General features: G+C 37.8%; 1 protein-coding gene across 1 annotated transcript in view; it reads left to right on the top strand.

Annotated features, from left to right (window-relative positions):
• ATP9A (ATPase phospholipid transporting 9A (putative)) overlaps positions 1-13,648 on the top strand; it is a 2,147,009-nt gene that overhangs the window by 1,744,281 nt on the left and 389,080 nt on the right. Inside the window, exon 24 of the mRNA XM_044090027.1 lies at positions 10,824-10,888. Coding sequence (XP_043945962.1) covers positions 10,824-10,888 — 65 coding nt within the window. The remainder of the gene's footprint in view (positions 1-10,823; positions 10,889-13,648) is intronic.

The following is a 13,648-nucleotide window of genomic DNA, read 5'->3' as shown; positions in this document are numbered from 1 at the left end:
AGGTATTCATTTACTCTTCACTGAGGTAAATAAAAGTGACTTATCCCTGTTGCTGTTTGATGACTGCTAAACACAGTCACTGATCTTGTGTCGTAGTACTAGTGTTGTACAATGTACTTGCTGAAATAAGTACAAAATTAGCATTGCTGTGGTGTGTGTGTGTGTGTGTGTGTGTGTGTGTGTGTGTGTGTGTGTGTGTGTGTGCAAAAAATATCACAGATTTTTATCAATGCACATATCCAATAATGCCGGAACACACACATTATTCTTCAGGGTATCAATAAAAATGTAGCTAACAAGTGATTATATTTCAAAAGTAAGGCATAAAATATATCACAGAGCATTCAGACACTTAGATTTTCTAGGAATCTGGTGGCCCCCACTCCCTAAACTGTATAAATGGATACAGGAGGCTCCCTTAATCATCCTTGACTATGGGGACCCCAAAAAAACTGTTTTTGGTTGAGGAAAAATGATGAGAAAAAAATGCTTTCATTTTCTGATTGCACTCTTTAGCCTGAATGGAGTTATGATACGACCGTTAGGATAAAACTGATAATAGCCTTTGTCCTCAACCACAAACATTCTAAACCATCCCTGCTCAGATGTTTGTGTACAGAAACTTACTGTAGGTTATGTGGGTGCTGGGGATTGTGTGGTCATCATTTCCTTTACTTTTCTAACAGACCTCAGAGGTATACAAAGAAGGTTACTTTATCTCCTGTAGGGGCAGTGTACTGCCCGGTAGCAGCAAAGTAGAATACATTACTGCAATCATTATTTATTTTCACTTTCCTCACAATCAAACATCAGGCACATATACAGCTGGTTGCCTTTGGGGGTTAGGATCGAAGAGTAAGTAGGCATGCAATGTATATGTATTTCAGTAGGCGCTTGAAATATATGACTGTGGCCATCTGAATCTCTGCTTTCATCCCAATCTAACAACCGAGGGGTTGCATAAGTAGTGACTGTCTTTTTGGGAGGATTAGGGAGGCCAGGCAGTATTCCCGTACATGATCTGTGTATCCTCACAACAATTGACTTGTTAATTTATTTTGAGCTACTATTTTTGTCAGCTTTGAATTTTAAGCCTTGAATACAACTTGTCTTCATTGAAAGAAAAAAATAAGACTGAAATTCTTTTTTCTTACTCACGATTTTTGTTTAGGCCACTTTTGGATTAAAAGGTTGGGAAATGCTCTGGCTTCTGGGGGCACCGGCTTAATTAAGTTATTTCCTAAATAGTTATTACTGCGCTGTCTTGGTCAAGAAAGTATATTGAAAAGACAGAAGGAAAACTAAAGCTGAACAGCAATATTGAATTTCTTTCCTTAATCATCATTTCTGTTCAAGCCAACACTGGGTAAAAAAAAAAATAAACGTAAAAAGCACTTTAGAACATATATAAAGTTATGGCTTCTTGAAAAAACTGAAGAAAAAAGTAAAATGTGAGAAATGGAAGAAAAAAAAACTATTGTGCAAAAGTGGGAAGCCCAACATGGGGGAAACAGAGGGGAAACTCTGGAGGGTGTGTTTTTTTTTTTTGGCGGGGGCTGAAACAGTAAGCAGTGCCTAGGGTTCCATTGCACATTTGTTCTCCCCTGTACATAGAGTTGTTGTAATGTATCCTTGTTACACCTAAATGCCAGTAAGTGTAAAATGTCCCTTTGTGAGATGGGCCAACACAGTGTGGTATGTATGCCTGTTGTAATAAGATCATTGTAGCTACAGGTCAGTCTGTGTGTACTACTCCTAAAAGCCTGCAGCATGAACTAAAAAGATGGATGGAAGTGGTGGCAGTGACAGGGTGATACATAGACTGAAAGTGCCCAGGGGGCCCCCAACTTGACATTTGCTGGAGGCCCCCAAAATGCTTACGCCCTGTAGAGCCATTGTTTTTTCCAAAGAAGTTGGAGTTCAGTTAGGTTTGAGACTTTCCTGGCTTGAAAAGCGAGACAGATCACCTTGGAGTAGCCTGTTAGGCTACTTAATTATAAGGAGAGTTGTGCTAATTTAGTGGGATAATTGAAGGATTTAAGGCCTTCAGTTTCCTTGGTAAGATACTTTTGGGACATTTCTAGTTTTTTTTTTTTTTTTTTTTACAAGAAACATCTTTATTAAATTATCACTTATGACATAGGCAATCATACATTTATTTGAATGAAAATAAACCATACTGACATGTTTTCATTTGGAAACATTATGCATCACATATAATCTTCTGTACAGTCATTTTTCTAATTGAACAATATGGTTAGATTTATACATACCAAAGGTGGCGATGCATTCGGTAATGGGTCTGTTTAGCGAAGAGTACAGTGATAAGATGTCCTCTTCAGATCTTTTAGATATTCCCTTGGAAATTACCTGGACCGTATACAAAGTTCGTACTTTGGTCATTGCCTTTATGAGGTCATTATCTTTTGCTTGAGAATTGGAATATTTTCTGTAATAACAAGCTGTGATGTCAGTGGCAAGCATATGTGATGTCAGCTAAAAGAATTTCAAATCCACTTTTGTGGATACTGATACTATGCAAACCAGTTCAGCAATAACAGTGAAACAGAGAATGCAAAATCAATTTTCTTTATCTGTGATGCTTCTTTAAAATCTACAGAAGGACTGTAAATCACTTCAGACTACATAGTTGGCATATTCCATTGATTGAACACAAGGCACACTCCTTTAACAATCCAGGGATGGAAATACTGTGATAATGATAACGTAGAGTAGACTGCTGGAGTTTCAGAATGCTGATAAGTACTTCTGATGCCTAACAGGAGGCTTTATACAGTAAAGGTCCTGTCAGTCCAGCACAGCCCATTTCTGTGAGTCATTCCTGAAATGGATGTGGCAAACCTTGAGGTTATAGTATGTTTTGATTTCTACAAGACATTTCAATGGACCTTACAGGAAGTTGAGAGGAAAATTAAGCAGCATACAGGGAGCCCAGAATGATGTAGTAGATTAAAAACTACTTTAATCCTTCAAAAGAAATGAAACAGAAAGCTTCTGCATACCACTAAAGGTCGTCTGGAAAAACAAATAGAATACATAGACAAAAATATAGCCAAACGGACCATCACCTTCTAATTATTTAAAAGTCCTTTGTAATAAAATCGATAAACACAACAAAAACTTGGTTTAAAACTTCAATGAGAAGGAAAAACGGTTAAGCGCTTTCAGCATATAGCCTTCATCTGATCCAAAAAACAAATCTTTGAAGCAACAATACACCAGTCAGAATGTTTGAAACCATCTCCTTCTTTCTATCCAGTCATATCTTCTCAATAGGGACACCGCCCTTTCAATATCAGCTTCAACTGAAGTACAACATTCAGAACAGGTTTCTGATCTGCCCTCAAATCAGTTACTCCATTTCACTTCATTAATCTCCATTTGATTCTGAATATCTCCTTCTGTTAGACTCTCTTGTGAGGTCTCTAATAGCATAAATTTAAAAACATGTCCCCCATATTCCATGGCATGATTCGCTAGAGCATTAGTTTTAACACCGTTCTTCATATCATTCATATGTCGCAGAATTCTTTCTTTGAACTTTCTATTCGTTTTTCTCACATAAAAAGCTGTACATTGCTGACAGCTTACTACGTATATCAAATTCTTAGTGTTGCAATCAGCATGTCCTCTAAACCTGTAGTTTTTGTCTGTAACCGGGTGCTGAAAACCGTTTATAGTACTGATGTATTTACAAGCTTTACATCTGCCACAAATTAAGGTGCTTTCTCTAAGCTTCCTCATTTCTTTGCTAAATCCATCCTTTTTAAATTCTTTTTTTTTAAATATAAATTGAGGTGCTTCCCCTATTATACTTCTCAAATTCTCATCCACCGTTAAAACTGACCAGTACTTCTTTACAATATCCCGTATCTGTGCAGTATCATTACTATATGTCAAAAGACAACATAAATTATGTTCTTTCTCATTGTAATCCCGTGACTTTATAGTGGGAACAGATTCAACAGAATGTTCTGAACAGAAGGGGCGCTCTTTGTTTCCTTATTTCCTGTACCTTGCTGTCCTCCATTATTACATATTTCTTCTTATACCTTCTATTAAAAAAAATAATGTTCCAGTTTATAATTTTCTAGGTTAAAGGCTGACTCATCAGTACATAACTTTTGAGATCCTTAATATCTGATTTTCCACCATACTGGAAAAAAAATGTCTCGGATGCATACTGCTTTTATGTAGCAGATGATTTCTCCACATACCTATTCTATACAAAGACATTGTTTAACCTTCTTGTGTATCTAAGGTTAATTTAACATCTAGGAATTTAATCAGAGTACCAGATATATGAATTTCATGTTTAAGAAAGGTGGTAGTTGTAGAAAGATAGGCTACAAACTCTAATAGGGACTCTTTGGTTCCTTCCCAAACGAAAAAGATGTCATCCACAAAATGGCCATAGTACACTGTGCAATCTCTCCATTGATTTTTACAGTTTAAAATAAATGCTGATTCCCAATATGCTAACACTAGGTTAGAGTAGCTATTTGCGCAGGGAGTGCCCATTGCTGCTCCCCACTTCTGCCAGTAGTGGTCATTGTCATGGATGTAGATGGTATTATTTAATGTTAATTCCAATAACATAAAAATACTTCTCAAACTTATTCCATCCACTTCTGAGGAAATAAAATCAGCCACTGCCTTTATGCCAAACTCATTAGGTATTACAGTATTATTATAGTAGTATTGTCTGTTATCCTTCAAATAGAAAATATTGGAGTAACACTGGGTCTAGTACTGGACCAGTGCAGTTGAGTAGATTTGTGATTTGGGCAGAAAATCATTTTGTATTCAAGTGAAAACAAGCTGCAACAGTTATAGGCACTTGTCTAAAATCTCGTAAGGTAAGTGGGTGGATACATGGGAGCTGTGGTTTAGTGTATAAAAAAAAAAAAAAAAAGTAAAAAAATGCAAGATAATGCACTTTGGTTGTGGGAAAGCAGGAAAACAAATATAATTAGATGAGAGAGGGTAAAGGATCCCTTGGTTGTAATCAAATCTTGAAATGGACAACAGTGAAGGCAGACAGGATGTGTAAGTATGCAGTGTGAGGAATGATGTCTACAGATACTGAAGTCATTATTCTAATGTCTCCATGTATTCTTACAGAGGAGGTGACATTAGGCTGGCAAAATGAATGTATCACTGAGTTACCAGGAGGGAATGTGGAGGCTGAGATTTTAAGAAGAGAATTGTATATAAACTTGAAAATGAGGTATCACTGGTGGCAGCTGAATGGGGACAGTTCAGTTTTGTTGTTTTTAAGGGTATACAGTTTCACAGAAGGGCAGTAGAGAGACCTAAATTTTTTTGCCTAAGGCAGTGATGCAAGTCATCTTATCAGACAAGTTTGGGGATTCCTTCAAAAGAGTAAAGAAAGAGTAGAACTAGGGTAAGGGAAAGGGATTCTTGAACTCTAGTCAGTGCTTAAAAGGTAAAAGGTCAACTTTCACTGGTGTTTTTGTGTGTTCGTAGATGTACACTTCTGTTATGTTAATACTTGCATTGTTCCACTTGTACTGGGTTTATTTTCACTAACAGGCTACCCAAGTTTCCAAAAAGCTGGATTGTAAGGTTGTAGAAGCTCGGTGCTACCATTGATCTATTTTAAGGGTACCGTGGTTCAAATAAAGCTATTTAAACACGTTCACAAAATTATGTTCTTTCTGCTGTTCTGTTTCAAGCAAACGTACCTGTCTTCACAGTGTGCGCGCGCACACACACACACACACACACACACACACACACACACACACACACACACACAAAAAACACCATGCGGAATCTTAATAACATGCTACACAGTTTACCATAAAGCTATGGCACTCACTTCCTAACAGGAGAGCAATATATTACAGGAGAGCAATATATTAAAGCAGCATCTTTTATGCTGCTGTGGTTTTTATGTATTTTTTTATCAACTGCGATATTTGTGTGAGGAGAGAAGGGTGAGTGTTGTATGGTAGAAGGTATTCACATGCAGCCACATGTAATCTATCAGCATTTATTTGCCCTGATCTGCTGTATTAGCTGCACTCCTACATGTAGTCTCCAGATGGCAGCACAGCATTGCACTTGGTCGCTTTCCTGCTTGCCATTCCAAACAATCCTATCCCAGTTTTCCTGGGTTCACTTTTGAGCCCATATCACCTCTGTTAGCCACAGTGCTGTGCCACTCAGCTACATTTGTTTGGTTCACGTTTTCATGCTTTTATGTCAACAGCATTTTTTTTACTTGTGTGTCTGTGGGGAGAGGGGAGTGACTTATTTCCTTCACTAGGAGAGGTATTTCAAAATTTACCCTGGAGATTCTTGGATTCTGTAACACATATTCGTTTTTCCGTAGTCAAATTTGTCATAAATCACCATGTACACGTTTTTGATACTGGAGGATGCATTTGAAATACTGCTAGCCTCTCTACAAGTACCTTTCATTTTCCATTTCTCTCCTGTACCTATGCTGTGCTGAGTCTTTCATCTGTTATGCATGTCACAAGTCTTTGGTATAGAATATTCTGTGGTATCACTACTATCTCCATTAAATAATGTACTCTTACACCTACCATCTTGAGACATACAGACATGACCCCTTCTTTCACCCCTTTTTATCTAGTTTTAACCTCTGAGATGTGGCAGACTTACACTGCAGTCCCCTTTCCTTTTTTATCCAGGCTATATGTCTTCAGATCCTCTGGCTTGTGCTACTAGTTTGGTACTTCCAAGCTCTGTCATTTTACAAGCACTCATATGCACCCATTCAGCCAGTGTTGCATCCTTCATACAACAGTACACAGTATTATACTCAGGCTTTGCTAACGCAGTACCATTTAACTGTTTTTGAATTTAGTAGAACTACTACTATTGTCCTCTCAGGAATAAAGCCCTGAATACAACCCAGAGGGGAGAGGAAGATGGGGGCACCCATTACCATGGGGCACAGCCCTCATACAGCCACAATTCCTCAGAGAAGGTGTGGCAGTGTGGTGCTCATCCTCTGGGGTAGAATTTTGGTTCACCAGGCCACTGCCTGATGTTAGCCTTCATTATGAAGTGCACACCTGCAGAAAGAGGGTATTATGAGCCCCAGTGGTGACTGTGGTAACTCAGAGCCTCACACAGGGGGTGGAGGTAGGCTATACAGACACCTAGATTGCCAAGGTGCCAGTGAGGGCACAAGCAGCCCTCTTGGCAGCCTGTATCATAATTCCTGTAGATGACTTTTACTCTGTTATTGTACTGAGGAAATTCCCTAGTACAGGGGCAGAGTCTATTTGCTGGAGGTTTGATGGAAGGCAGACACAGGAGCAAAAAAAAAGGCATACATAGAAAACAGCCCTTCCCTACCCAATGATGCATTCTGTCATCCCAAGATCCCTCTCTTCCCCTGTCTTTCTGAATATTATATGCCTTGTGATAATTTTTCAGAGGTATTCTTCCTTCTACAGTGTATCCAGAGACTTCTGAAATAGTGTTGGGATGCCAGTTCTTAGGCTCATAGGTAGCTACTTGATATGCTGTCCAGGGGGCCATTGCGGAGCATAGCCTAGGTTCCCACCTGCCTCAAAGCACTGTCTGGTTAAGCGACTTGCTGCATGTCTTACATTAAATGGATAGAGACAGAGGGGATCAGACCCTGCAGTACAAGAAGCAGTTGGGTAGCAACTCTTAGCCTTAACTCCCTCGCCCCAATACTTGTACTATTGTATTGCATCATACGGCACCTACAGCACCAAGCACTTTATTTCCTCTTAACTTACCATGCTTCTGCAGAAAATACATATGGTTCTTAGAAATCATAAAATGAAAGTAAATATAGTAAGTCTAAACATGCAAACTCAGGTCTCAGAATGCTGTCACAGAAAAAAATGTAAAGCTTTTAAACAGTAATGCTATTTAGCTGTTATTTGTCTGGGTGTCCTGCCAAATCTGTTCCACAGGTACACAGTAAAGGCACTGTAGGATGTTATCTGGTTGACCTAGCTTTTGTCCTATCACTTCTGTTTGTAGAAAACATTCTTTGTGCTTATATTTATTAAAACACATTCAGAAGTACTGCTAATACTGTTTCCTGTAGTGCAGCCCAAGATCAGCATCACAGACATCAGTTGCATTGATGAGCAGCCAGTCATCTGAACAGACATCAGTACTGTGATTCCTTTCTGCTACCTTCATTTCTATACAGGGAAGTTGTTGCACTGTCATAGGGTGTTAGAATTTTTGGTGAATCTTTGAGGATTACAATCACTAACACTAGGCATTAGACTTTTATACTTCTTAATCTTAAGAGAATGCAAGTTGACACAAAACCTGTTCTATTAACTTTTTAAGTGAATTAGAATAATAATCAAACATTGTTATGGAGGTCTAGAACTCTGAGTGAAGAAGATGGTCACCCTGATTGCAAGGCAAGCAGATGAATATCATATCCAAGGTGTGCATAGGCAGGAAAGTGATTTTGTGTGTGTGAAAGCGAAAGACCTGGTGACTGTTGATGAGTTTGCCTCATTTTTTTTTTGCTACTCGTAAAATTTGTGATTTTACTGGCAAACATTTGAGCCTTACAGTTACTAAATAGCCATTTGAGTTTCAGAACATGCCATTAGAGAAGGTGAATGCAAACTAATATGTTGGATGGCTTTATCTGGAAATAAGGCTCCTCTTACCGTATTTTGTTTCTTTTTATTTTTTTTTTATTCTGATGTTATATGGCCGTCGAGATTACATAACAATCATATGGTTCATTATTTCCTTCCGTTGTAAACAATTTCTGTTCAGTTTATTGAAAAGGACTTCAATAATGTAATCTGCGTCTGTGCGTGTCTTTTTGCATGCAGAGAGATGTACCTTTTGACTTGTGGAGTCAGTGTAGCCATTAAAGTCACTCCAGTTTATAAATGGGTGCTAACCTAACATTGCATAACACCTCAAGTGAGTTCTAGAGCTGTGGCAGGTTAATAAGTCCAAATGAGGGGAGTTGCATTAAAGTAACAGTGTTTCACAAATGTTTACACTGCTTTCTACGTAAGAACAGCCTAAAAATAATGCTGGAAAACTCTGCACTAATTGCTAACTATCACCACTTTGCAAATATTTTCTTAACAATAAAAATATATTATGCAGTTTCCACTTATAAAGCATTGTGAAGCACCATTTCATAGGCCTAGTCAACATAAAAGTCTACAAATGTCTCGAGGTAGAAATGGGATAATCAGTAATTTTGATTCTGTGATTTTTTTCATTCGGAATATGAACATGGGCAGTATTCATACTTGTATTAATTCTTTGCACTACAAGGCTTTCTTGGTACTTCATGGCAGCAGATGAAAGCTTACTTAATGATGAGACCCTTCTTATTGCTACCTGGTGTCTGACCACATTGTAGATAACTGTACTTGTTCAACAGTAAATACATTTGTGCATACTTCATATATTATGCAGTATTATCAGAAGAGGTAGAACAACATTTCACTCTGGGCAGCACAGCTCAAAATTCAGGAATATCTGATGGCACAAATATAGTGGGCAGTAGTCGAGAAAGGGTGATTTTGTTTTTTCCCAAATTATGAACGTCTGTTAACTTGGTTCAGATAGAGTATGCATATTACTTCATAGTATCAAATGAAAGTTTGACTAATGCTGCTAAAGTCATTCGTGATAGTCTGCCTACCATGAGTTTTCAGATGTTTTTACTTGTTTATTAATAAAATATGCATAAATATATTTCTGTAAATATTTCAGGGTATTGCCCAAATGGGCATATTGTGCAGTGTAATTTCACATGCTTGGTCAACACAGAGTTCAGGACTGGACTCGTATATATTGGTTGCATGGTATCAGATAAACATGAGTTATTTTCCAAAAATATGATGAATATATTGCCATATATTAATAACTTGAAACAGAAAATATTTATGTAGTACCCCATGGTGCCAAATGAAAACATACCATAGAGCAGCCCAAAATCAGCATCACAGACGTCGGTTTATGCCGATGACTTACCTGCTCAGTATAAAGTTGCTATTAACTTTTTGACATATTAATAATGCCATTGTGAAGAGGACTGTGTGCTGAGTAACTTTTGTATTTCAACATTTATAGTTTTTGAGATGTATACATTTGTTTACAGGAAGGTTGGAAAACTGCAGCAGTCTCCGAATTTTAGTTCAGGCAAAAGCTATTCAGGCAGAAGTCCTGCAGGTGCCAGGAAGCGCAAAATTCCACTCAAAGTGTACAAGAATTAATCCCTCCCCTCTGTGCTGCTGGGTAGAAGGAGTCACCCAGATTCAAACTAGGCTTATTTTTGTTGTATGGGCAAATTTTCTGTTTTCTAATTAAGAAAATATTCATGTTATGTGAAGGTGTGGATGGGAGTTCAAAATTGGCAGATGGACTTGATCCAGCTCACATTGTTTATTGCTAAATACTCTTCCTCTAGTGTGTTGAGTGTAGAATCTGATTATGAACATCCAGAGATGCATATGCCCAAGTCAGAATGTCATAAAGTAATACTAATCATAATTGTACAGATGGAGACATTTATGTTTACTAGTGCATATTTTTTTATAACCCTGATGGGAAGTTTGGCTACATTCCTGCTTTAAAATAGAGGTAAGTCATGCAGATCAAGTCTTCTGCAAACCTTGTTCCAGTCTATTTGGAAAAGAAAAATGTTTTGTTGCTACAGCACTGAAACTAGCTATAGCCACAGTTTCCAAAATGCATTATTTCATGTGATAAATTCTATCACATATGTGTTTAAATGTTTTTGTTTTGTTTTCTTCCTGTAGGCTGTGTTTTCTTCAGTTTTCTATTTTGCTTCTGTTCCACTCTACCAAGGCTTCCTCATTATTGGGTAAGAGTAAAATTCATTTATTCCATGTTTTACTAACTTGTGATTCCTTTCCATGTATAAAAGATGTGAAAGTGTTGGTAGGACACTATATTGCCTTTGCCATATTTCTGGTTGTTTGATAGTGTTGTGTCATGCTGAAACTGAAGTATATAAATAATTTCACAAGTGCGTGCTTATAAGGGAGTAAAAAGGCATGCAGTGCAGCCAGAGATTTTGATTGAGAGAGAGTGACGCTGTATGAGGTGCTCACCATTACTGTAGCTGACTGAAGTGTCCCTTATTTCACTACACAGCATGGGTTATACAACTTTCTCAGACTGCAGCCAGGCTTGACAAAGATTTTTTTTTCTGTAAGGAACAAAGATCTGTAACCCATGGGCAATGAATGATTGCAGGTATAATCTGTGTGAGGCTGCACTGAACTTCTGTCAAGCATATAGAAAGGCTAAGAACAGAGTTTCCAAATCTATTCCTCAAATAAATATAAGAAATCCACAGGAGATTACAGTAAAACAGTTAACTTCAATAGGTTAATATGTGCTAGCTTCTACCACTGATGGTGAACAGAAAAGATCAGAGTGGGGGGGAGTTGCTGTCAACACACACACCTAACATAACCAGTTTAGCAGTTCCAGCTTCAGGCAGACCAAATGTGCAGTATACTGAAAGAGTAAATCTTGTAGTGTCGTTTTGTGTTTAGGACATATGTCCAGCAAAAAATGCACAATATTGTACTGGCTGATGACAAAAGACATGGCAGTAGAGTGGTAGTGGCCAGTCCTACAGCTTGGCCATCACATCATCTTATCCTGCATTTTAGGATCTTTTGCTGTATTGGCTAATCCCCTATACTGATATTGTGGGAAAGCGGAGGCTTTACAACATTACTAATCATTATACAGCAGATTGCTTCACCAGCACAGCGCTGGAAATCGCTACAGAGGAACGAACATTCAGCAAGGAAAACCTATGTGGGAAGCATGCATCGCAACCTCCCCAAAAATAATGGGGGAACAAAGGCCTAAAAATAGGGACAATTTTTAGATATTCCAAAGTTTGGCATTATCATAAATTTTCTGAAGGGTATGAACTCTGAAAGTCAAATGGCTGTCCTTATTTAATGACCTCAGTCCGTGATGGTTTGCCAGAAAACCACAAAATGTATGACTAACAGACCAAAAATACCAGGTAAGAATCTGGACATAATGCAGAAATCTGGACAATTAAGAGGTATGTTGGGAAGGGAGAAAGATGACACTGGGAAGACAAGTTAATCATCTACTGGTAATGAATATTTCACACAACTGTACTGTCTCAGTGTTTTCGTCTTCACATTTCTAGATTGATACAAACTTAGCTGTATTTGCTGAAACTGGATGAAGGGAAGCATTACCGTTGATTACTGACTATGGTGACCTTTCATAAAATATCACAATGGTAGTATAGGTTGCCAATGTGTTAGCTCATCAGAGCATTGTTTGCTTCAGGTGCTGTTATTTGTTCAGATGTCAAGGAACTCTGAGGGTGAAGTCATGTTTCAGACTTTTGCACACATTTGCCCTTTTTTGGTTTGACACTAGAAGCAGTATATGTAGGGATTGGGGATGTGAAGGCAGGCCAATCAATAGTAGGGTGAAGGAGGTGTGCCCCCACTTATCAAAACAATCATTTTGTAGTTTTCTGTGTTGCTTTATTGAGTATTTGTTTTATACTTTTGTGAGGTTAATGGCTTAAGTTATGTCATCTGTAATGGTTTGTATTTCAGGAAAGAGAGAGTCATTTACAGTAAATCTGGATGAAGGTTGCAACAAGCATGTCATGGGCAACTACTGTGGTAAAGCACTGCTAATTTAGGAGGTCATATATGGATAAATGTGTAGACCATGAACCAGGTAGCAGCTTTGCAAATGGCTGAGGAGGTACTGTCTGGGGAATAAGAAGTATTAATTGTCATTGTTATTGTAATCATTGGAGCTCTGATAGCTCACTGGTGAGATTTATCTCTGAAGTCATACCATTCCAATGGAAGCAGCTTCCCAAATGAAAGTTTTTTTTTTGTTTTGTTTCGTTTTAACCAGGGAATGCAACTTGTTAGCTGCAAGAAAAAAATCAAGAGTTGCTAATTTTTTTATTGTAATTGTATAAAAATAATCCTCTCCTTGCCCTTTCCTCACCCCCTCTTCTCTAGCCTGTACTTTTTGCCCTCACAGCAGAGCGGCTCTTTTCTAAACCAAAGAAAAACAGCCCAAAGTGCAGAAAAACATAACCAAAGAGACTGCACATCACCGACCCAATAGGATGCACTTAAACAAAGAAAATGACACTAAAAACATATTAAAACAAATACATATTTTAATTTTGTGCTTTAATTATATAAGACTTCATCAGAACTGAAGTGCCGAACTACTCCAAGCATATTTAAAAACATTATATGCAAAATCAAGTACTGTAAGAATTAAGCTGTCTCAATAGCACAAGTATAAAATCTAGAAAGATATAACCAGTGAGAGACAACAAACACTGCTGAAGAAATCGAAATAAAACCAAAAGTTAATATACAAATGATAAAAAGTGAGTGCTTTTGCATTGTCATCAACACTTCATCAGATGTTGAATAAAAACAGATGTAGCAAAGCATTTCAACATTCAGTAAGCCATTTAAAAATGCTATCTCTTGCAAACATAATACAATGCAAGTTAGACTCTTTTAAAGCCAACTATTCATGTATCAAGTTGTCACTCCCAGCAAACGATGTAAAT

This window comes from Protopterus annectens, chromosome 12.part0 (genome assembly GCF_019279795.1).
Source record: "Protopterus annectens isolate FY-2018-M chromosome 12.part0, PAN1.0, whole genome shotgun sequence".
Taxonomy (NCBI): Eukaryota; Metazoa; Chordata; order Ceratodontiformes; family Protopteridae; genus Protopterus; species Protopterus annectens.
This window is presented reverse-complemented; position numbering and strand designations above follow the sequence as displayed.